This window comes from Anarrhichthys ocellatus, unplaced genomic scaffold (assembly GCF_004355925.1).
Source record: "Anarrhichthys ocellatus isolate YVR2014 unplaced genomic scaffold, GSC_Weel_1.0 scaffold2, whole genome shotgun sequence".
NCBI lineage: Eukaryota > Metazoa > Chordata > Actinopteri > Perciformes > Anarhichadidae > Anarrhichthys > Anarrhichthys ocellatus.
In genome coordinates, this window is record NW_022280032.1 from 12690562 (window position 1) to 12717209 (window position 26648).

The window sequence follows — 26648 nt, forward strand, 5'->3', positions numbered from 1 at the left end:
CACACACACACACACACACACACACACACCTGTACTTCTTTTCCTTTTCTATTAACCAATCAAGTTAAAAGCCAAGCAAGCACAGCTCATGATTACCAGGGGTTGTACTAGTATTTTGAGAAAGAGAGAGCCACACACACACACAGATAGAGGGACAGAGAGTGAGAGAGAATGAACAGGTGAGAGAGAGAGAGAGAGCGAGAGCGAAGTCCTCTTGATTGAAGTATCTTTGGGATAAAACCTAAGAGTGAATCAATCTTCTGGCTGATCCCTCAGATGAGACTGCAGCTGCAGAGGGTGTGGAGGCCTTCTACTAAAAATCTGACGGAGATGTCTGAGATGCAATAGTATCCCCTGATTAATGGCAGAGGGAATAGCAGGCAAAAGAAAGTGAGCACTTCATCACTGCCTGATTTCCCTGAGTGTTGAGGGGTGGAGGCTGTTAGATGGTGTTAACCTGTGCATCTCTGCACAAACTTAAATGTATTTATTCAAGCCACTCATCAGTGCCCAAAGCCTATGAGCCAAAACCAAAGCCGAGTTAGTAAAGCAGTCTTTAGCAGCAAAGCGAATGTCAGAATGAAGGCTGGATGTGTGTGCAAAAAATATTCATCACGCATCTCCTGAAACTGACTGACTGGTACTGTTGAATGAGTTGTAATGGTTTTAATCTACATTTATGATGGTGAAAGATGTAGATAGGGCTAAAAGCTAAAGGCGTTTAAGACATGTTTAATGTAGAACAATAAAATGTAACTGTGAAATAAAAAGGTGTAGATGGCTGTAACCCAATATTCCTTAGTTTCAACTTGTACACAAACGATCATAGAATGGCGGCGTATTTTCCAGTCTTTTGACACCACACTTTAACTCAGGGGCCTGCTGGCAGTTTACAGCCTGAACACCTTGACAAAAGCCTGGAGTTTTGTAGTATTTTGTGAATTTCAGCAGCATCAGTCATCCTACCTCACAGCTGAGGCAGATGTGGAGGGCTAAGTGTTCAGGTTGCAACTCAGTAGGCGGCTGCAGTCTCCACTAGCTTAGTTACACTCCACTCTCTCAGACTTACCAAGGGAACACAGAGCTCCTGCTTCTGTAGCCAGGAGATCCGTAACAAACCTTTCTGCAGAAGGGAGGTCAAAGGTTTGTTTTCATAAAAACCTATCCATCCACTTTTGCTATAAATATTATGCACAGAAAACAGTGTTGTTTAAGCATCACCGAGATGCTTTGTTTCATTACAAACCTTTTTATCCACTATGCTTTCATCTCTGCTCTGTGCCCCAATATGCTGCATTAATGCCATACGCTCACTCTCCTTGTTCAGAATCTCTATCCGCCTACATAACTCAACAAAAAAAATCCAAGACCAATAATTTAAAAACGGTAAATGTTTCCTCAAAATAAATCCTGTCCTTTGACATTAGTGATTCTAATTCTCAGAATGCTGTTCTATCTAAGAAATTGTGCAAGTTAACTCAATACGTTTCTGTTCTACTTCAACCTTCGGCTTGCATGTGCAACTGGTATTCTGTTCCGACATTGATATCCGACATTCATCTACCGCTTTAAACCTCAGTGTCATAGCTGTAACCTGCTGGGATTTTTTTGCAGTGTTCATTTTGTTTTTTGTTTTGCAGATCTGGAAAGCCAGAAATTTACAACAGTTTGTATTTTCCCAGCTCTCACCTAAACTATATTGCTGAAAGGTACTATACCTGCCATTCCAAAAGTAAATATACACATACCACACTATCACAGGTGTGTGTGTGACTGTGGTAATGCTAATTCTACAAACCTAAAGCCCTGGTTACAAAGATGACATTTAATCCAACTAAAACCTAGAATGCAAGAACTTGACATTTTATAAAAGGTTGAGAAAGTGGGTGGAAACAATGCTCACTCAGACTAGCGCTGTGTCTCAGACTGACACACTGTGGCATTAAAGCCGAAATTTGCATCATAACAAAACCACACATAGCTTGCTACTCCACTCTCAGATAACACATTTGATTAAGAAGAGAGGTCTGACTGATACGCTTATACACAATAAATGTCAGCTTGAGACAGGGAGGGCACAAAGGAAAAGAAAGACATGGACTAAGAGTAAAAAAAACATTAGAACATTAAACAGGTTAAATAAGAACATCCTGGCAGGAAATCGTATAAATATGAAGCACAGAACAATGCATGTGCCCACATGCATGCATGCAGAGAGCATGTTACGCATGTGTGTGCACAGTGCACATACAGACGGAAACAAAGTGGCAAACAGAGTTACGTAGTATAATCTAATGTGGACTTTACAATTAGAACTGAGTGCACTAACAGCCTTGTGCCTTTAGATGGCAGCAGCTCCATAGCACTCCAACACCTTCTCACATGGACTCCATTAACCCTGTTCAGGCAGGGAAGCACTCTGTGATCATATGACCAATACAGTCTGTGCAGTTCAGTATACACCAATTCACACGGCCTGCACAGTGCAGCAGCATGCTAGCTCAAGGAAAGAGGCTGTACCTGTATGAGGTGAAGTTGTCGTAGGATCCCACAGTGTAGTGTCGGAACAGTCTCTTAGTGCGGTCCTCCCGGGTCTCTGCAAAACAGGTTGAAGCCCTTTTTAAATTAAACTTGATACATGTTTTCATACTGGGTTGAACAGTGTATTTAACTTAAAACGTCAGTTACTCATCAGGTTATGTGTTTGTATGCAACCTGCTTTTGTTACCATTTCAATAGGTAATATTAAAATAGTAAAACAAAGAAGACTTCTTGCTTTGAATAGTACGGTGTTGAGCTCAATTAAAGTGTGTGTGTGTGTGTTTGTGTGTGCGCATGTGGGTGGATTTATCCTATGGGAGTACTGATAGAGATCGATGCCCTCTCCCCATCCCAATAATACACACTGCACCTCCACTAAACAGCAATCTGCTGACTACACACCCCAACAACCTTTCAGGCCACACAGAAACTCTTAATTGGGCAAAGCTGTGAGAGCGAGGGGCGTCCTGGTGGTGATGTGAGACACATGGCATGAAGCCACGAGTCTGGCTTGTAACCTTGGTCACATGCTGCTTCTCTGTTTCCCGTCACTTTTGCTGTCTGCTATCTAATAAAGGCAATTCATCAAGCTGTTTGACATATCTTGTATATGTATGAGGAAGAAAGAGTCATGTCAGGAGTGAGAAGGGAAAGAGATCAAAGTAAGTGAGCAGACTTGACGTGGCTGGTATCCTCAGATCCACTTTAGCCTGTCCACCTGACTGTGTGTGTGAGTGACAGACTGTCAGTTGAGAGCAAATTGTAGCTCTGATGACGGCATCCGCTGACACTTGGTGACACACCAGGAGGGCAAAAACAATAAAAAGCCCGTCTAAAGTCTGAACCATCGTCCTCTGCTCATCCTCTCTCACCTGCCTTTTTTTATTTTCTTTATCTGCCGTTCTATTATAATCTTGTTTACTTGTGCTGTGTTCTTCACTCTCCACGAGCACTTCTGTGTGAATCTCAGTCTCTCTGATTCTTACACATTCATTTGTTTCAGCAGGATTGCAAATGTGTAGGTTTCCTCTTCCCTCATTACACGTTTCACTCTCAGGCAGGAGGCTGTTTTAATGAAAGCACCCCACATTACAAAACCATGCTCCGTCCATAACAAGGTCCATCTCCTCCCAGAACGAGAACCATCGTCAACTGGTATTAGTCACCTTCATGGTCACTGGCTGCGGTGATATGTCATGTGTTGGGGGTTTAGTTGAAAGGAAAATTCTCCCTCAAAAACATTTTCATGGAAAAGAAAAAACCTTTGGTGATGCAATTGCCCCGTCTTGAGCTATTTTGTACATGGTGTATTTTTGTTATTTTCATGATATTATCAGCCACAGACATTGAAAAATAAGTTGCAGTGCAGCCAGAAACGAGTTTGACATCTATTCAGTCTCAACATCAAACATCAAGTTCTGGGTTCAGTCTATCTGGAGGAGAAACATTTGATTCATTCTAAAATCATAATTATGCTGCAGTGATCAATAATACAGGGAGGAAATTCAGCTTGTAAAAGCAAAAGAGACACCAGTTTCTCCAACAGCAGCATCTGCATTCAAGGAGCACATCTTATATTCTCTTTACTGAAACTCGTCTTGATGTCTTGCTCTTACTATGCTATCAGTTACTGTTCTCTCCACCCACACAAGCCATCCACAATTGAATGCAACAAGTTCATGTCTGTTCTCTGAGGGTGGACAAAAGTAATTCCGTGAAAATGCATGTCAGAACAAATCGAAAAATCTACAGGACAACCTTTAGTTGTTCATCTGAAGTTATCCCCGTGGATGAGGGGGTGGTTGAGAACTCCTACGGAGAGGGCATCTTCCTTTTGGCCCCCACTTCCATGGACTGGGTTTATAGGTATGTCCGAAAACAGCCGAGCTAATGACGTTTTAGCAACATTGTAGCAGCAGATAAGTGGTGTCACCGAACATCCCTTCCCTCCAATCAGGCCCCGTTTCTTTAGCTTTCTTCGCTGCCAGCAGGAAACTCAGTGAATTGTTTTTAATTTGCTCTGACATCTTAAAACCTGGATGACTAAGACAATTGTACGATATTATAAAATGTGCAAAATCACTAACTAAAATAGAGGTGGAAAAGGCAGGTTGAGGGAAAGTGGGTATATGAAAATGAACAAATTTCAGATCGATCAAGACTGTGTGAGCATTAAAGAAATCTGTTTTTTGTGAGGTCATCAGAGAAGGTAATGTGGAAAAGAAAGGTGAGAGCTGATTGGTATTTTGTCTGGCTTAGAAGGTTACTCTACGTCCGCTCTTGAGAGGACAGACGTGGTTGTCAAAGGGAAGAAGAGATGAAAAAAGAGGCTGATATTTGGGTAGAAAGTTGTGGACGAGTCAGCAATTGTCTTCTGCTGGACATTTAGAGTCCTTTACAGCTCTCACTCAGCTTTCACATACACACACACACACACACACACACACACACGCTCATTCAGCTTCACACATCATCAAAAAGCCCTGGCTTCAAAAAAGGACAAAAGTAAAAAAGAAAAAGTACAGCATGTGTATGTGTGTGTGTGCACACCTTGTGATACCAGATGCAGTCTCAGAGTGTGAAATGCAGCTCATTCATCACAGTTGTCATTTATTTTGTACAGCCCAAGAGCATCTAAAGGCAGTGCCCAGATAGCACAGATGACCTAAACTCCACTTCCATCTATCTCACACACAGTCGCACACACACACACACACACTAGTGTACGAGAGTCATGACAATGGCCATCCACTGCAAGTAAAGACTGCTGCTTAAGTTAAAGTACATTAGGAGAGTTTATTATTATAATTTGTATTATTATTTTGGTTTGCTCCGTAGTACAGGACACCGTGGTTTAGCAACAGATGGAACTAAACAAGGGGAAGCATATTCCAATCTGCACCAGAGCTACAACATCTGGGCTGTCAGAGGGAAGATAAGCGCAATGAGGTTGGAACAACGAAAAAACTTGTTGTTATACAGTCATGTTAAAATAGAGCACATAAAAAGATAACCACCTATTTCGAGTCGGTGACAAACATGGCAGTTTGTTGGCTTTAGAAATACTGTCGCTGTTTGGACACATTATTGATGTCCAGATTAAATATTTCAGTCAGTTACCTTCAAACCTCTCACACAATTTATCATAATACGGAACATTAGCAAATATACATAAAAATAAAATAGGGAAGTATAACAGCATAGTATTTCGTAAACACACAGAAGGAGAAAGCAACATGAAGGATGAATGCCTGTGAGTGCACATTAGGAGGTGGCCTCAGAATGTGGTTTAATAAGATATCTGGAGATAATATAATTTTCATTAAACCGTTGATGCTCCTTCTGATGGCAGAAACACAGATGGTGGTAATATCGTCCTTATAAAAACAGTGCCTAGCACATAAAATGGAGAACAACATAAAATGAGGTCAAAGTAAAAGTGTTATTTTGAGCTGCATGCTGATGGACAGACATAGTGACTATAAATCAGAATTTCACCTCCATCTCTATCACAGACTGGTATGAGTCAGCAGCATTTACCTCGACGCCAAAGCTCATTGAAGCTTTTACATTTTCTGATCAAAGCACACTTGGGCTTTCATGGAAGGAATTCTCTCTTGCAAAAGAGGGGATACATTTCACATTTCAGATGAAGGCAAATGCAGATTATATGAAGAAAAAAAAGAGTATTGGATGAAAGAGGGGAAAGACTTACTAAGACATTGAGGCTTTCTATAGCCACTTGAACATTCAAGGTTTCAGGAATGCACTCGGGGCACCTGCTGGTCAAAATAATTCACTGACTCAGTTTAGCTTCTTTGTGATCAAGTGGTTAACAACACTGTTACACCAATAGAAATAACAGTGCTGGAGATTCCACGAAACGGTTCAAACTCTTTTATCTTAGGTAAGAATAAGTTGTTGTGAATTTCAAAGTCTGATACGGCACTGAAGGAGGGGCGCTATACTGTATGTGCACCCTGTACTGACTATTTAGGACAGATTTTGCTTGAGTAGATCTTTAATCTTTAATAGGTCCTGGTAGGACGTATTAAAGCTTTATTCATAGGGAATATAAAGGCCCATCACTTTTATTTGTTTTATTTTGCTAACCATGGTAAGAGTGCCAGAAGGCCGTATGTTTCTTCTCAGCACCACATGACTAGAAATTGATGTCAAGAATGCTAAAATGACAGCTTACCTTAAGAAAAAAAAAAAAGGTACTTTTTCCTTTCTATTACTGCGAATTTACCAACAGCATTGTTTTTTGTTTTTTTATCAACTTCCAGATATGAACGCTCTGCGTGCAAAATATTTAGCAATAATTCATTCATAAAAATGTGAGAATAAGCTGTTAGTCTGTTCTTGCTGGTGATAGCTGTGAACACACAGTGTGTTATAGTAGAGACGCAAGCATATTTAGCACATAATGCTAATGCTGTAAAATCGCAGCTCTTTTTGTCACTGTTTAACCGGCTACATCTCCGAGTGTTTTGCTGTGAACGATCCTGTCTTAATTCACAGAGCTTCTCTATTCTGGACAAATCCTAACACCTTCACTGTCCTTGTCCGAAGGACGTAAGAGCTACATCACTCACACACATATGCACGAAAATAACAAACCAACACAGGCGCACACACACACACACACACACCGTCTTTGAGCCCTGCTGAATGAGAATTAACCTACGCTGTTTTACCACTGATAAGAGCTGCAGACAAACACACACACTCGCACAAACATGCACACTTATCAAGGGAGCCTCATTGACTTTCTAATTCTTTCCTTCCACACCCCCACTCATCACTCCTTTCCTTTTCTCCTTCTCTCGTTCTGCCTCCTCGTTCATGTTGTGCTGTAGTGAACTCTGAGGGCTCCCTACACCTTGAATACTAAAACACTTTAAATTGATCAGAACAATGCTGGACCCTCTGGTGTAACAACTTCTCAAGAGCCACACAGCCGGTGAGATACTTGTGGCAAAAGCAAAATAAAGACAGAATCATACTCTCTTTCTCTCTCTTTTGTGCCGTGACACAATGTGCCTGTCGTTCCACGGATTCAACGGGGAGTTTCTGGACCATGCAGGTGGATACGAAACTTCAACACAGCACAGAGGACAAAGCAATAACTTCATTTTCTTTTACCTCTTTATCTTCATCTGTCTATTCTTGATTTTCTTTTCCTCTACCAAAAGATTCTTGAATAAGACTTTAAAAGAAAGGTGAATCATTTTTTTCATTCCTGGATGAAATTAGTCATGCTCACAAAAAGAAAGTGTGATAGAGAGGACACACACTCAGGGAACAGAAACGTATAAAAGAAAGACTAAAAGCAGGGGCTGTGTCATATAGGGGATTCAACTAATCCATGCACGTGGATTGGAGCTGCAGGATAATATTCAACATCAAAGGTGGCAAAACTTAAACTGTATGAGCACACACTTTTGATATGGGTATGATGCACTACTAGATCTTTTCTAGTAAAATCAAGCCCTTTTTCTGCATACATGGACATGATAAGAATGATGAGAATGTAGCTTCATTAATTGTGGAGGGTGTCAGAACAAAAAGAAAAGATGACAAGGAAAGAAAGAGAGAAAGAATGTTAGAGTGGACCGACAGGGCAGGCAGATTAAATACAAGTCAGAAATGGCCGACTGCAGTACAACAGACTGACAGTGAAAACATCAATGACCTATATGACAGTTCCAGAGACAATTAATACATATTCAGTATTTTCTGATTTGCCATCTCTTCCGTTCATCTTTGGTTAAAGTTGTAATCTTAAAAAAATCAAACCAGTGTTTGATAATACATGGTGTATTTTTCCTGCAATAGCTACGTATATAATGACTCTATATATTAACTTCCATTGTTGGAAGCAGAGTCCACCATCCCAGTTCTGGATTATAGTTGCCTTTACACACACAAGGAACTCACAGAAAATGATCCAGCGTTTTGTCTCATTGATAACAGCCTCACTATTTACAGTTCAGTCTCTTTACACCTCGTCACAGCTGCATAAAGTTACTGCTAATAGCGCCAGTGTACTGTACTCCAGGGGAATTCAATTACAATTCAACGAGGTCCAGTTAGAAAGAAGGTCCGGAACATTACATGTCTAACTTGCGCAATGATTTAGTTCCATATATAATATTGAAGTAGCCTAACAGTTGTATCAGCGTCTGTATGTAGTCAACAACTGACTTTAAAATAAAATAAAGAAAGTTCAATTGAATAATATCTCAACAATATTTATCGTCAGTTTTCAAATTGAACTGGATGAATTATAAATAATGCATACTCTAATAATAAATACATGTTCTTTAAAAAGGCTAGAAATGCTGCGCCTGTTAAAATAGAAGCGCTCCGTCAAAATGTAATAAGTTCGGTAATAATCGGTTGTAGGTCCAGGGTCCAGATACAATGGCATCTGGGTCCTGACCTGGACCGCGGTCCGCCTAGTAGTGACCCCTGCTGTCCTCCATCAGAACTGGGTGTTAGACATGTGGTAGAGCTTTAAAATCTCCCTCCCCGCTCATCCTTCCTATGTCTGAATTCGGGGTGCTGTGTCCAAAGACTTCTGCAACTTTCTGATCATGACCATCTGACATTCACAACCACCTTCAAGCCATGATTGGCCTGCTGTGTAGAGGTGAGGAGTCATGCTTGAACTTCTATGTCTAGCTCTCTTTCTCATTCTTGACACGCATATTTTTGCCCACTTTTCATGTGTACAACTGAGTGCAACACAACAAATGCCTTTCAGGAGCGACTGTCTGAAAATGTGTGCAGCTATCCCCATTTTTAAACGAATATAGTGTTTTGCTTCGACAGCCGGCTTTTTACTCCGCAGTTCAAAACAGGTATAATCACTTTTGCCTTGACAAGGCTGGGCATGACGACGTACCAACGGGTTCTTTTCGAGCATTACTCGACTTAAATGTAAAAGTCATCTTACTGCTGCTGCTGCTTCACATAACAAGTTACGGCATGGATTTTATTGTGAAGCAGCCACAAGAAATAGTGTATTTAAAGTTACACACTTTGTTCACCCAAACATCAGCCTTGACCTCGTCCTTAGGAGGTCACACTACTTCCACCTTGGCTTCTGAAGAAGGACAATAATTATTCCCACAATCTCAAGAGGTCAACAAAAGGTAGACAAATTATGTTTCACGTGTTTGAACAAATGTTTCACATGAGGACAGTTACATCACGCTTGTCAGCTGATTTTAGTTTTCTCTGGTGAGCCTTACTACATTCATACATACTCCAAGACTTACAGTCAAACACTGTAGCGAATGAGGGAGGGCAGAGATGGTTTCAGGATATAAACTCAACAAGGCGCTTTGATCAAAGCACAGACTGCCCACTCTTATTTCATTAAGACCAATAAAAGGTTGTTGGGAATTTATATGATAATCAAGATAACAAGCTTGCCATTAGTGCAGCAGCGAAGGGCTGAGATAGAGAGCAGGCCATGGAAGCAAGTACAAAGGAAAAAGTGGACAAATTATAAGACCTTTAATTATCATCTAATTAGAAAATTAAGAAGACCTTTAATGAGTTTTTGTGTGACACATTTTTTTGAAAAGTAGACAAATACTTTCCCAAATTATAATGTATTTTATTTGCACTGAATCCAGCTCTGAGTCATAGTTACTTAAATGTGTAGTAGTGCACGCTCTACTCTTCTAAAAGTGGAAACATTTGTACGCTTGCAGACAGACGACTCTTCCGTCTTTACTACATTTTCTACATCTTGTGCCGAGTCATATTGCAAGTTTCTCACATTTACAGACGGGGCTATTTTTAGGTTCTCCTACAAGATACCATTTTAACGTTGCATGCAGTACGACTGCAAGAGAGCCATCTGTCTGCCCTCCCTTGTAGTCGTGCGATGACATCAGAACAGTGCAGAGAGTTGACAGCGAGTGACTTACCCCAGTACAAGTCACGACATGCGTAGTTTGGATGCTCTGCCTTCACAACTGTTACCACCCCCTCTATCCTACTACACAGCACAGGCAGATCTGACACCATGACTGGACAGCAGTCCATTTTTTGCCACTCTATCTTTACAACTTCCTCTCTGAGACTTTGACAAGGAGGTCGCCCCTCCCGCCAGTGGTCCGTCTCCCAGCTCGAATCACTGAAAAGAGCCGGGCCTGGCCGCCCTCTCATCCTCGCCGAGAGATGATTGAAAGCACTCCTGAAATGCCCATTTTATGCAGAAGGCTATTCCAAACTCCTCAGCAAAGGCTTCCCCGATTTCTTCGTTATGAGAGTGAAATAAGACTTCCTGGGCGAGTAGCTAAGAAAACAGTGTGTCAGTGTCTCTGGTCTTAATGTCCCATTTTATTTCAGCCTCCAGCAAACAACTCCAGTATATATTTCACATCTCTGCTGTCTTTCTTTTTCCTCCTCCCCTCTCTCTCAGAATTGGTTGGTTTGTTGAAAAGCCTTCAGAGAGCTCATTGTTACCGTGTAAGTGTCGGAGGCAGAGACCAACGGCTATAAATACCTCCGCTCTGTCAAAGTGGAAGCCTTGAATAATTCAACTTAATTCAGACAACAAGAAGCAACTGTACGACACTTTGAAGGCTCATCCCGACACACACCTTTGAGTCAAGGTCAGGACAAGCAGAGGTGCAAACAGACACACAAACACATATTCTGAGAAGTGAAGGCTAGGAGTGTTCAGTATAGGAACACATGCATCTCAAACTGAACTGGGTTTACTGAATCATCAATGTCACCGCTATGTTAAGCATTGGAACTGCGTGGGCAGTTGACTGGTGTAAGCTCAGTCGTATGATAGACAGCAGTGGTTCCCAAGCTGTTTTCAAAAAATTCAAGCCAGATTATTGTCTATTGATCTATTAAACTTTACTAAGCAGTGCTTTTATTCTGCCAGTATAAGCACTGCTTATAAAAAAATGTAATATAAAATAAATGTAGTACTGGTTATGCACACCAGCCCATAAAATATATAATCAAGGATCTTTTATTAACATTGAGAATTGCATCAGGTTCTAGAGCATGACTCTAAGTTCAACTTGCAGTCACAAGCACCTCTCTCCTTCTAGATGCTTGTATCGGACGTAACAGCCTGAGTAAAATTATTCAAAAAAGAGAGATTTGTATTTTCCATCGTCCAGTTCTACAGGAGAGTGGGGGAGTGATGCTGAAAGACAAGTGGAGAGTAAAACATGGAGACAAACACAAAACAGGGGTGGCTTGGTGCAAAGGTAGGCGTGTGATTAGTCATGTCCAGTGAGAGGGATGCTTTGCAGCTCTGCCAGATATTAATGTGTGTCGGCACATTTTCTAGACTTGACACCCACAACAGTGAAACAAAATAGTTATCAAGTCATGGCCTTGAAACAGTTCATGTTTACAATACGATTCAACCAACTGTGTCCGATTACTCATAAGAACGACTACTACAGATGAATACGGTGCGTGAGAGCAGCCGTGACACTGTGAAATAGACTTGACTTTCAGAGAGATATGCAGCAACCTGCACAAGTGTACACGCTTGTTTATTTGTGTGTGTACGCGTGCGTGGGCAGTTGACCTGCTGTCATCCAATGCCGCCCTTGTCAAATGTGATATGTCTCTGCTCCACTGTGAGACGTGCTTCAGCTTTGATTCATCGTTCAAATAGGATCGCCATCTATTATGATTTGATATGGATCTGTCCTCCAGAGAGAGAGATGGCTCAACACACTCGACTGACTTCTGATGAAAAGTACAGATAGTGGCCATCACTCTGCTGCGAACAAACAAACAACACACACACACACACACACACACACACACACACACCTTGAGATATGACACTGGAGGACACTTTTTTTTTTTTTTACAGGGGTAAACGGCAGGACTCTTGAACTGCCAGTAGCACTGACTCAGCTAAACTTTAATACTAAAGACATGCCTTCCAACCTGTGGTTTATACTCTTTGTATCTCTCTCTGGCTTTCTAATGGATTAGTTGGCTATGCTAATCTATCTGCTGACTCCACACTGAGACTGTAACTGAAGTGTGTGTGTGTGTGTGTGTGTGTGTGTGTGTGTGTGTGTGTGTGTGCATAAGCATACATGTGTAATCTGGGTCTGTACAGACAAATGTATGGCTCCATGAGAGGACTTGACTCAGAGTAGTTTGTCATTGAAAGTTAAATGCTTGTTTTGTTTGTTACGCTGGCTCAGTTTGCAGTTTAACCTTCGAGAACCCTAAAACTACAGACAATGAGACATAAAATGTAGAATTGCTGCTATAATAAATCAGAGCAAAAGATGGACAAGGTGACTGTGAGAGCACAACGGGCTTGATAGGAAATGAGGACACACTGGAGGATCAGAGCAATATTCGTTTTTTTTCGTACACTAAAGCAGGGGTCTTCAACGTTTTTCAGGCCAAGGACCCCCAAACTGATAGAGAGATGGAGCAGGCAAGAGCACAGAGTGGTTGATAACATTATTAAACATACATTTATGAATGTTGATATGAAACATTTGGTTCAGTAATTTCGAGATTGAACATATCCGTGGTTTGCAGAAATGTACAATGCCAACATGTTATTCTGGCAACTGGGTTCTCCATAAACTGTTTGGTTTAATCTAAGGACAAATAATCTTGCAATACACATTGCAGGCATTATTTGACAATGACCCTTTCCTCTTTCTAGCATCCACATGTGGCTCCCTGTCCCCATGGACTACGAGAACATCTTTTGGTCTGTCTTTTATCCATCTCTTTGTCCTCATGTTCCAAGAGCACTCATCTCCCCTGACTGACACGCCTCATTAATTATTGAGTTAATCTGTCTTTCTTGATTCAATCAAGCCTTTGTATTTACATCTCAATTGTGTAGTAGGTTGGCACGTGTACAGAGTTGTCACTTGTTCCTATGGGATTCTGCTTTAGCCTGGAAACAGAATGGCGTTCTAATTAAGAAGCTGCTCTGAATGTAGCTACAACAAAGTGAACACCATTTATGATTTAACTTAATAATACATTTATGACAAGAATGTTTCTGATGCTAATATTTTAGTAATATACAGTAGGCTGAAATTGTATTTGCAATTCCCCCATTCAAATAAAGCCCTCAATATTCATCTTTAAGGTGACAATGTGCACAAACATGTTCAAAAGAATGATAGTACCACTCATTATGAAATATTGTCACACGATTTCAACCACTGTATGCGTTATATAGGCATAGATAACAACTGAAATCCATCATTGTAGTAGCGAAAGCTATTGACCTTGCACCTCGGACATGGCCGGGGAAGAACAAAGCAACAAAAAGCCCACAAAGACCCCCCCAATTGTTTGGGAAACGATGCTGATAGTTCCACAGTTTTGACCAGAGGACTCCCTGTATGGTCCCTCACAAATCCATTGCACCATCTCTCTGTCCCCTCTTACCTCTCTCTTCTACCATATCCTCCAACTTGCTCTGCTCGTGTCATTCTCAGCTGCCGCAGCAACGCTGATGTTTAAGCATTCTAGGGGAGTGCAGACACACTCCAAAACTTCTTAATGGGCAGGCTAAAAATAGCTCAGGCTGGATGTGACTGAGCTGATTCATGCGGCTGTGAGTCATTCAACTGTGCCGCGGTGTGAGAAAAGCAAGGGAATACAGTGAATGAGCGCAAAGAGAAAAGAAATAGAAAAGAAAGAAGTTTGCACGCTTGTTAAGAGATCAAACCATTGAGAAAATCAAGCATTGCTTATCCCACCACAGAGAACATGTGCATTATTATGCTGGGAGTGTGTGGGTGTGTGTGGGTGTGTGTAGAGGTCCTTAAGGACATTTGAGGCTGCAGGGCGACCTAAGAAAAATTAAGGCTGATATGATGGGATCTGGGGCTGGTAAAAATGCATTGCGGTTTTATTTACCATTTGGAAGAATTTGTGACTGTATTTGGCTGTAGCATGCCCATTTCTTATTGACGGATAGCAGGGTGGGGGGAGTGGTCTTTTGGCTTGAGGGCTGTAAGATCCCAACAGATTGTAGCCAACAGATTAAACAGTTCTTTTGCTGAAAATGAGTGGCCCCCGGCAATTTGGTAGCATCATTAGAAAGGGAAGAGCAGTTCATACTCACATCTTTATTCCCTCCATTACCACGGGTAAACATCTCCCATTAACCCCCACATACAGTGTGTGCTGTGTGTGTGTGTTAGAGGGATTTGGGTGTTTGCAGGATCCGTGACGACATTCAGGTATATTGTACTGGACTGATTCAATTCAGTTTTTTGTGGTAACCGTACAATGATTTGCAATAACACATGGATACTGCACACCTCCCCAACAAAAACACAGATCAGCCATTTGCCCAGAGCCAGCAGCGTTTCACCACTGCATCACTCATTGTACTCTTAATGAATTCAATCAATAGCCTTGCTTTTCGCCCTCATTTTCTCCGTCAGTCGCACATGCCCTCCTCTTTACTATTGTTCTCCTATTTCTTTTCCCTTTTACTTCTACACTTGGCCTTCGTCTGTCCTTCCTCTGTCCCCTCCAGCACCGGTTGAAGATGAACTGTTGGCTGCAGGTAGCCCTGGCCATGCTGAGAGAGAGAGAAGAACAGTGTGGTGATAACAGCCAAGAGAGTCAGTGATGGTTTAAACTGTCCCTCTTTCACATGGTCATCTGCTTCCTTTCTATTTCTCTCTCGTTCTCTGTCTCTCTTTCTTGCTCGCTGCCCATACCCTCTCTCACTCTCCAAAACTGAAACAGCTTTTTCCATCATCACATTTTTTTTTAATGTCTTTCACCCCGTCTCCATCTCTTTTAAACTTGGCAGAGAGGAGTGAAAAGAGATGGAAGCAGGGATAGATAAAGAAGGATAGCACCTTCAGTGTCATGACTCATGGATGGCATACAGTGGTAGAGAGAAAGAGAAAGAGAGAGAATAAGAAAGAGAGAGAGCAGTAGTATTAGGGTTACTTAATTGTAGACAGGGCTGTCTTTCCTGCTTCACTAGGCTGAGACATATTGCCCTAACTGTCAGTGACGCCTCAATGGTTGCCTTCAGATAAACAACTCTGTGTGTGTTTTAGTGTGTCCAAGTGTGTGTTATTCTGCTGTTGTATCACTGATTATGTTAAGGCTTTGAAATGCCTCAGTAAATTCAGAAATTAGCATGTTATTAAATAAAATATGAAATATATTGTACTGTATAATATACTTTAATTTTGATCATTAAACACATTTATAATCTAATTCCTTTTATCTACAAGTAACTCTTCTAGACTGTGTGCTGAATGGATAACAGTCTGATTATAAATAAAAGTCCTTTTGGTGTTTTGAAAAATGTATTCCTCTTTTTATGGCGGTTCCTTTTGAGGTGAATGTGTATGGGAAAAGGGTTTTTGGGGCCACTGTGCATCATGTACTGCGTGTGGCCACAATACCAAATATGTTTTTTCAGAGCCCAGCACTGTTCCTGGGTGCTTGGTTTAAATATCTATGTCGTCTATATCTTTACGTAATGTGACATATTTGTATGAGAAACAGCATACAGTATGTGGATGGAGTTTAGTGATGAAAGAGGTTTACATTAAACAGAGCGATACAAAGCTGTTAAGAGATACAAGGCTGTACAGGACAGTTGGCCTCGGCCCACACCTCCCTCAACTGCGTTAGTATGTCAGGAGGTGGCGGATGACACACAAATAAATAACACCGACCTCAACCACATTCTTTGGAAATTGAATCAAAGTTTTTGCCAATTGGCATCCAAACACAGACAGACACATACACCTCCTCCTATGATATCTTTCCGCAAGCGACTACAACCCAAAAGCTAATGGCCAAGTGTGGCTTTATACAGTATATGATGGAGTTCTCCAGTCACCTTAATCTGATTGGATCCATCTGTATATAAACCCTGAGTACAAGATCATCAAAACTATTAGAAGAGAATAAAGAGAGATGTTTTACTTATATTTGGCGTATAACAAGAGATAAGACAACACTTAACACAGGGACCCACTGTGTAAATGTGCTTAGTGTTTGTGAGGGTGAACCATCGGCCTTTTTAATTTACAGTAAGAATAAATGTATGCTGATGATTAACACCGAGCTTCCCTGTTTAATATCAAAAAGAAAACAATACACAGAGTCAGCTAGGGAGGACAGGGAAGGCAGAAGACAATTTTAATCCCTGAAAAATAGGTATCCACGGGTTTTTCAGGATTTACGAGTGAGCAGGGCTCAATATCAGGCCCATCTCCCTCCCTCCCTCTCCTCGTTCTTTTTCTCTCTGAAAGACACGCTCTGCCATCTCCACTTTGCTGTCTTTTAGAGTATGCTCCATCATCCGTCTCACTCACTATCTGGCCCTTTCTTTCCCACCTTCCCCTATCTTTTTCTCACAATGCATTTAAATGGGGTATTTAGAGATTCCGGCGTTTCTCGTCTCTTCACACATACTCTGAGGTAACCCCAATCCCTCAACAACCCTTTGAAAAAGGGAAAATGCCCCAACTGCTCCAAAAGTAGGTCCCCAGTCGATGCATAATAAACACACAAGATATAGGGAGACATTTATGCTTAAACTTGTCCTTGGCTCATTTCTAATATTTGTACTTGCTGCAGCATTTCGGTAAACTTTTTCAAACAGTGACCAGATGCTTGTCATGATGCTGCACATGTTGTTGCCCCTGAGACGACAGCAATAGAAATGTGCCATCTGCTAATTAAATGACTAAACGGGATGTGGTCACATTAATCTGATGTACTTGCAGTTGTTTACAAAGGGTTCCATTCAAATCTGTCACAGTAGGATGGATGACAGATTCATCATGGTCAGCATGTATTTACAGTGTGTGATAATATAATCCACACAAAATAGTTGTTTAAAAAGTGCTGACCTTCAATCAGATTTACAGTGTTGATGCTCCTTCATTTGTGACAGAGAGCTGTTTTGATGTTCGGTGGTATATTTGTTTCTTGGCTGTGTACTTGACATGACATGACAGTTTACTGGTAGTCTGCTGTTGCATTTCCTGAACAACGTGCACTTAATCTTGCAATTGCCTGTGTAAATGTTTTTAACTGTTTAACTGTCCCCTAAACAGGGTTTAAGGGATTAACCATAACATTTGGCCAATTTATAAGTTTTTCTGGAGGACATTCTGTATATTAGATGAGAATAAATATGCAGAGCACTTCAACCATGCCTCTTGTATACTCTTGTACCTACAAAATGGTTGTAGTCTAACAGTATGTGCCAAGTAGAAAGAAATGTTTCACGCAATCTCATACTGGTGTCTATTCAACATGGTAACAGATGAGTTGTATGAACATTCTTGCTTCTTGTTGACAAATTTGCAGATAATATTGCATGTAGGGAAACACAATTAAAGTCATTGCCACTTTGTGCATTATGGTTCAATTATTTCCCGATCATTAAAATCCCCCAATAGAATCAATATTTAATTTTGTAGGCAGTGAGGGGTGGTTACAGGCGATATATTTTACTGAGAAATGTTCTGTATATGATGTCGGTAGTTAATTAAAGAACATTTTAAATTGAAATGAATTAGGAAATCAAGAAAGTGATGACAAAAGTTTACAATGAAATAAAAAGTCACAAATATCTCAAACCCCTTCGAGAAGAGACACTTTATCCTGATGGAGTTTGCGCATCGCTGTGACTCTGGCAGTTGTGCTGTCGGGGGCAATGGCTCCTGGTTGGGTCTCCGTAGACAAAGTGGTCCCAGGGGAGGGGCCGGACCAAGTGCTATTCACAGATTCCACATGAACCGGTCAAGAAGGAGCTACAGCACCTCACCCAGGACACTGAGCTTGTCGGCGAGCATCTGGTGGCCAGGCCTTGACCGGGCTGTCACTACATGAAGTGGCAATGTTGTCCGGTGCATTTGTCAGCCTTGCAGCAGGCAAAGGCAGGGATCTAGGTCTTCTGACCATTTCTTGAGTCATTGTTGAATAGAGGAGACAAAGCAAATGAAGGACACGAACGTTGGTCTTCATGTTCAGGAAACTTGAAAACAGGCCTCCTCTGCCAACTATTCTTCCAGCAAATGTCCAATCACTGTCTAATAAGCTGGATGAATTCAGTAGAGACTTGGCTCAACACCTCAATGGCAGACTTGGCATTTGATCTCGAGGGTTTGAGTTTCAGGACAACTATACATGAACCATGGGCTCCATTGGAAAATGCAATGATGACGTCGAACCAGGGATTACTGTACGGACATTCCACAACAAGAAGCCCTGGGTTAACTGGGTTAAGTCTGTGCCAAATTTAAAGCACGCTTACAACTTGATTGGTGATTTGGATGAGTTCAACAAATACAAGACAAAGTTGAGTCTTACTGCCACAACCTCCAACACCAGAAACATGAGGTCTGCACTAAAAACCATCACAGACCACAAGAGGGACACCAGCAGTGCTGAGATAATGTCTGCACCTCTCCTAAATGAACTGAACAACGTCTATGCACACTTTGAGATCACCTCCCTGGATGAGAAAGCACAAAAGGCCCAGGACACCTGCCCACAAGCACTATTCAGGGCAGATGTGTGAAAATCTTTCAAAAGGATTTACCCACCTGGCATCCCTGGCCTCAAGGTGTGAGTGTGACTCAACAGGCAGATGTCTTCACAGACATTTTCAACATGTCACTTCTCCAGTCTGTAGTCCCAAATGTTTGAAGAAGACCACCATTGTCCCCTCTGCCTGAACAACTACCACTCAGTTACACCATCACTAAGTGCTTTAAGGGTTTAGTCAAAACCTTCACTTCCTCCGCCCCCGGCTCACTGGACCCAATGCAATTTGCATACAGGCCAAATAGATCAACGGCCATCCCCCTATTCCTTGGACCAGAGGAACACATAATGTTGTTCATACACTAGAGTGCAGCATTCAACCCAATGTGCCCTCCGAGCTTGTTATCAAGCTCAGAGATCTGGGGCTTAACACAGCTCTCTGTGAGCGGATCCAAAGCTTCCTGTTGTGCAGACTCTAGGACGTGTGGATAGTCACCAACACATCCACCTTGATTCTCAGCAATGGAGCCTCTCGGGGCTGCGTGCTCAGACCCCTCTTGTACTCCCAGTTCATGCACAACTGTGTGGCTACACACAGCTCCAACACCGTCATCAAGTTGGCTGAAGACACAACCATTAAAGGCCGTAAGACTTCTGAACTCTGGAGCTCTGAGATCAGTCATCACTATTGTCACTGGGGCGGTTTTCGGTCGGGATAAGAGGTTTCTCAATGGATTTATTTTTTAAATGTTCTAGTTTTTGGTACAAGTAATAAACAATTACATCTATTAAGACATAAACATTCATTTTAAATATTTTGACTGCCAGATTTTTTGCTTATTCGATCACAAATAAATTAGCAGATGTTCCGAAACCTTAGCAAAGGCTATAGGACTTACTTTGCTTTTCAGCACCACGGACAGAGCTATGGGCAAACACCAGAGCGACACAGCAAGATAAAAACGTGTAACAGTGTGTGTGTGTGTGTGTGTCTGTGTGCATGTAGACGTCTTACCTAGCCGTGGGTCATACTGCCTCATCTGAACTTCTTCCACATAGTCTGCTGGGAACCAGCCTGTCCTCCCTTTGACCGTGCCTTCCCAGAAACCTCCTTCTCCTATACTCAGAACTGAAAAGAGAAAATATCAAAAGAGTCTGTCAAATATTGTCATAAAACATGTCATCATTGGGAGGTTGTGGAGCCTGTAGAGCCTGAGAAAAGAGACAAAACAGGACAAAGGGCAATACAGCAGAGAGAGGTATTTAGATGTCCATGTCATGATGGAATGAGTGAGAGGGAAGGAGGTGCAAGTGAGAGGAAAAGAGAAATAGTTTTGTTTTACAAATACACATAAAGCCGATATAAGACAGGAGAAATTGTAATGTGAAAATATTGGTCTGCAACTAATGTACCGTACTAAGGTGCTTGGGCAACACAGGCTTTTTTCTCTTTCATGCCGATAAACGATTTTTTAATTTGAAAAAAATACAGAGAAAGACAGACTGAGTAAATGAAGTAGTGGAGAGGAAAGACAAAAGGGAGATAAAGAAAGAAAGAAAAAAAGAAGAAGGAGAGATGTTGAAGGAGAGCAAGAGGGCGGGGAGGAGAAAGAAAGAGCTTCCTTCTAAGTTCCGCTGTGGTAATTAGAGATGAATATATAGTTGATATTGATCTTCCCTGCAGGACTGAGCCAGCACGCTCATTTCTACAACACCCATCCATTATCCCAGGAAGCTGACCGACACGCACGCACGCACGCACGTGCACACGCACGCACGCACGCGCACACACACACACACACACACACACACACACACACACACACACACACGCCTCAGAGATCACCAGCTGGAACTGAAGCTTTGCCTGAGCGAGCCCTTCTTCCAAGCTGGTTGCTAGGTTACGGCAGTATGATGTTGCAGCCGGCAGACATCCTGCTAAATGATGTAGTCTACTTCCTCCAAACTATATCCTACTCTGGCATGGGGACATGTCACGGTGATGTAACCTGGGGCACTATGAGAAGCAGCCAGTTGGACTTCATCTTCAGTGGCATGATAGTAAAAGTTCAAATATCAGCCATTCACAAGATTCCCCGCTGTATCTTTTCACAAACACATTGTTGTCTCGAGGTGTTACAGCTGCACTGCCCACATCTTGCTTCCCTTAAAATTCAAGTCCATTCACGTCCTGTTGAAAGACACACGTAGAAACAGGCTAGAGCAGGAGAGTGTATTTTACACTATTAATGTCAATGCATGATTTCTTCAGATTTTCTCAAAGCTGACTACTGTCTCCTCCCCTGGACTATTACATAATCAATGCCTACATGTTGGGCCTAACAGGAGATTTACTTGTTTCCATCATATATTGAATTGTAAAAAAATCTTGCAGTGACTATCCCAAGTACATACGCTTTCCTACAAGTCATAATCCAACACTGCTGCTGAAAGAAGAACAATTTCATTGCTGAAAATACAAGTTACTGTATTTACATGCTCATTATTATTTTATTTTTTATCTTGTAATGCACTTGAGAAGCACACAAAGTTAACCCCCCCCCCCATAGCTCGCCTCTGCCAGCCTAAAAATACATTTGCTAAGAGAGAAATGGCGTGCGAGAGGAGAAAGGCTGTTTATCAATTCCCGCTGCAAAAACATGACACTCAGCACACAGAGGATACGTGGACTGATCCCCCTCTCTGATCACAGCTTAACACAACTTTACCCTGACTGTCTCCTGGGAACGGACTCCCTCCGTCTCTTTATTTCCATGTTCAAACCCTTTATTCTCTCTCTCTCTGCCTGTCTCTAGTCTACTCTACTTTCACTCCCAGTCCCCTTCACTGTGTTTCTGAGTGATTTCTTAGTCATCGTCTCCATTCCCCTCTTTGTCTCTGTCAGGGTGTCTGTCTATACTGTAATGGTGTCCCTGCAGTAGACAGGTGCCGGCTGTACTCTTCTCCATTGACAGAAATGATAGAAAAGGTGAGACCTCCGATTGAACTTCTCGGCTGCCTTCGCTGACTTCCCTCAGTCCCTTATAGCGCTGGTATTAATCCATTTCTGGTCCCTGACACTGACACCAACACCTCACAATACGGACAGAATCAACCAACAGTATCTGAGATTGCAAGCAAAAGTCACCGTTTTACAGATCTAACATATCTGTGTACACCTTCAAAACCGTAGGCATACATACATATTATATATACATATATATATATATGTAAACAACTCCTTCATCAACTTTAAACGCACCACGGACACTCTAAATGCAGAAATCAAGCCAATTATTCGATTGTTAGTGAAGTCAAGAAAAGGTCAGGGAAACATGCACACATACGAGCCAAGAAGTATTTTAAAACACAGATAACATGATTGATAATGCCCTCAGCATGTGATAGCAGAGAGTCTGCATAAACACATAAAAAAATAAACACTGTAAACCAAATTTCATTGCCACTCTAAACACTATTAATTCCTTAATAAAAACAGCTAGGGTTATCATTTTGGTTAATTTAAAGTGTAAGTCTAAGAGACACTTTGAATTTAAAGTAAATTTATATTTATATCACAAACAGACACAACTACATGCATGTATGTATATGTCCGAGTAGCTGAAAGGCATACATGTATAGTATGCGTACTCCCTCAGATTTACTTAGAGAGTTCCCTGCTGTCTCAATAGCCTCTCACTTCCTACCTCTCAGTTTTGGTGCTTGCCAACAACGTGTTGGCATGAAAACTGTCCCTGTGAATCAGATGTGGGCTCATAGGAGCCAAGTGGCAGGAAGGAACTCAAACAGTGCATGTCTGTGCAGAAGGATTTACAATATGTGTCCCGTGTTGATGTTTTGGTCCAACCACACCGCTTTGGGACCACTGCCATGTGGAGAGCTACAGTTGCAGATAGTAGTGGGAAAAAGCCTGACAGCAGTAAAATCAAATCCAACTACAAGCTGTGCAGGTTTGCAGGAACAAAGCAGTCACTCCTGAGCTTTGTAGATGCAACTGCATTTGAAAAAGCAAAGGCTGTGGTTTCTAATTGGCACTAGTCTGTCTGACTTCAGACAACTACATTTGCTCATTCAGGAATGTTGTTAAGTCACACTTTGTGATAAAGTATTTCTAGCGGAGTAGTGGAAAGATCAGTGGTGACTGCGTGAAAAAGGTCCAATAAACAAAAGAGACATTTGACTATTAGCTCTTCATATGCTTTTACAAATTGGATGGGCGTGACAAACTTTTGCCGATAGTGATATTTTTCATTTTAGCATCTGCCATGTGATAAAGTCCCCATTCAAACGCTGTCAGCATAGTTTTCTGTGGCTCAAAACTATGATTGGGGTAGCAATCTGACAGGGCAGGTTGACACAAAAGACTTCGTGGTGGACGATGGAAGGTATTTCATGTGCCAAATGAGATTTTGATGTGTGCTTTCTATAACCAAAGAAATAACCATGCTTTAGAAATGTGATGCAAAGGGCAGGCAAGGGCAGATCGAATTGTGTTTGTAAGTACCCGATACTCATTCTGAATAGTCATTTTCCTTTTTGACTTAATTTTAGAGTTTTTAGGGAAATAGGACAACCGCTCAAGAACTGGATCCCTGGGTCAAAAGTAAGAATGCAGTTATTTATCTCATGGAAGTCTTCTGTACTAATAATTACACGTAACTAAAGTATGAGGGACAGCTGACCTCAAGCAGGAAAATAAATACACTTTAATACAGTAGGCTGGACTCAGCTTCATGCAAACACTGGAGACTGTCTTTAAGAAGAGAGAAACAATGAATGTCATTTGTTCCATTGAATATGGAGGTCTATTGGGGCTTAACTAAACAACAGTTCAGTACAGAGGGCAATCAACACCTCAGCTGGACATTAGACGATCAGAGGTCGGGCCTATCTCGACTGTATCACTTGAAGCGGTGGCCTGCCACACCGATTCATAATCACCTCCACAGGCAAACTAGTGGGTGCAAACACACAGCATATGGTGACATGCATTCATACACACAGTCACACATGAACACACAAAATGACAAATAAACTGCTCAGGTACACATTTTCTGTATACTGTGCAGGAAGACTTTGTATCTTCTGTAACATTTGCCCAACATGCTGTTTTGAACGGCCACATAGAAATCCACAGCAAGTTCTCATTGTGAATTGAAAAACACCTCACTGGGCCATTAATGGAAAGTTGTGAGTTTATATAGAAATAAAATACAAACGAAGCATGAGATGTGAGCAGAAAGGGGAGTACTGTAGCATAATAGAGAGCCCAAGCGAATGAAACAAAGGGAAAGAATGTGACAGAAAGAGGCTTACATTCAGCAACGACAAAGAGAGATGAGAGCTAGCTAAAGACAGACACAGCTGACAAAGGGAAAGAGCTATGTTTCAACAGGCGCCCAGTTATTCATGAGTGTCCAAGAAGTCTGCCGTCTCGCGAAAAGTCTGGTACAGTATTTTTCTCTGTGTGTGTGTGTGTGTGTTCATGTAACTTTTGAGTTTTGCCCTTGGTTAAGTCAGTCAAGGCTCCTGGTTTAAAAATAGCCTCAGTGAGGATGCAGAGCTATTTATACTCCTCTCACACCCTGCCGGAAAGCCTCAATGCACCCTTGCTCGAGTGTGTGTGTGAGTGTGTGTGTGTATGTCTGTGTGTACGCGATGACGAATTGAGCTCATTTTAATTCTTGCTTTGCTACGCTCTATTGCTTTGAGCTGAGTCATTCATTTTCTTTCTCCTTCTTACTTCTTTGTTCCTCTTTATTCCAAGCGACGGACACGCAGACACACACATGTGCTCATATGGAGTGAAGGCAGCAGCCATGAATAAATACATGATTGACAGCTGGTGAGGAAAGGAGCAGTCTTTTCAAAACACATAAACAAACCTATTTTTCACAGGTAACAGTGGATGCGTCAAACGCCTGCAGAAACAGACGAGAGGATGCAGCTATGCTTAGAGAGGCTGATGGCTTTCTGCCACTGATGCACTCAAACTGATTCAGACAGGGATGCCATGGAAGACTTGCCAAAGCCAAAATACAACTTGATTTCCATAAAATGCTCCAATAGGCTCTCTACACGTTGGATTTGCTGTATGAAACACAGGGAAACTGTGCATCTTTGATGTCATAATTCACATACCAAATGGAAATATTGGGACATAGCAATATTAAAGGTGGAAAATAAGATATTGGGCTGATAATTGATCCAATTGTGCAAGTTAATTCCTAATTGCTGAATGAAAGTAGTTGTGCCACTTCAGGGTACCATTGTGGAGTGCCGCCTCTTAAATTTGTCTCTCTAACCAACTGTCTAACTATTCTTGAAGTGCTCAGCAAAAATGATGTCACACTTGCCTTTTCATTTTTGAACTGTGGTCTTCAGACATAAATTCTATAAGTTATAAGTTATATATCCAAAAGAAACATCTAAAGTGATGGACTGTACACTTTCTGCAGCCACAATCAACCTTTGCATAATGTAAACATGATCGTATCGGGAAACAGTCAGAAACCTCAACCTCAAGTGAAGTTAACCAACAGTTTCCAGTAAGTCTTAAGAGTATTTAGATAATTTTCAATGATACATATTTATATATAAATGAATACACCTAGGCCCCTGACCTCTGGGTTTGCTCCCAGAACCCCATGTGGGAATCCCATTATTCTCTATAAAAAAAACTTGTTATGATGCTTCACTGAAAACAATTTACAGCACTATTGTGTGTTTGCATGTGATGTACATAAGAGTAATGTAATGTTAGGTATTAGGTATTATATACTTGCTGAGTAAGGCTCTTCTGAATAAAGAGTAAGTATATATCTCAGCCTAGATCGCTGTGTGTGTGTGTGTGTGTGTGTGTGTGGGCTTCACATTAAGTGTGTGAAGGTGAGAGTGGAAAGCATTCCAATAACCTGAGTGGAGCTGTTATTAGATTTGGATCCCTCCACTCTTTATTAAACCTCAGTTCAATTCAGTGTAATAGAGAGAGAGAGCAGAGTTGCATCTTTATGAAACAAGGGGAACAGAACCAGAGACACGCTAACACACGCACTCTACGAGGAAGAGAAAGGGGGATGACTATGTACAGTAGTGCAACAGGGACGGTCATTATTAGCTGTAATATACGAGTAGGAGAATACATGCTAATGCTCTGGGGGGAGAACAGATAACATATGGAATCATATAGATTGAATATTATATAGTCAACAGGTTATACAAGAATAGATTAGATAAATGAGATTCAACGACAAGGATCGAGGTGGACATGAAATAGGAGAAGAAGAGGTGGCTGGCAATTAAGAAGGTGATGTGGAAAGGGGCGAGTGGACCCCCGAGTAGATAGAAGACTGAATGAAGTAGAGAGCCAATAAATAAGAAGCAAGAGGGAGAGTCACACTGCTCTGAGTCAAACGCGAGCTGTGGTTTGCTGCATGTTCGTCCTCATTGGACTTCTTTTACTTAGAAGAGGGAGTGGTGCAGTCTCTGGCTCATCAGTATTCAACTGAGGGAGAGAGTCAGAGGGGGGGGGGGGGAAAGAG

At 41.6% G+C, this 26648-nt stretch overlaps 1 protein-coding gene across 1 annotated transcript in view; it reads right to left on the bottom strand.

Moving 5' to 3' along the window:
* Positions 1–26648, bottom strand: part of shank3a (SH3 and multiple ankyrin repeat domains 3a) — a 120910-nt gene that overhangs the window by 14352 nt on the left and 79910 nt on the right. The window contains exons 13-16 of the mRNA XM_031857676.1: positions 20102–20215; positions 2521–2596; positions 1070–1123; positions 967–973 (exon numbers count right to left, since the gene is read on the bottom strand). Of these exons, the coding sequence (XP_031713536.1) occupies positions 967–973; positions 1070–1123; positions 2521–2596; positions 20102–20215 (251 nt within the window). The remainder of the gene's footprint in view (positions 1–966; positions 974–1069; positions 1124–2520; positions 2597–20101; positions 20216–26648) is intronic.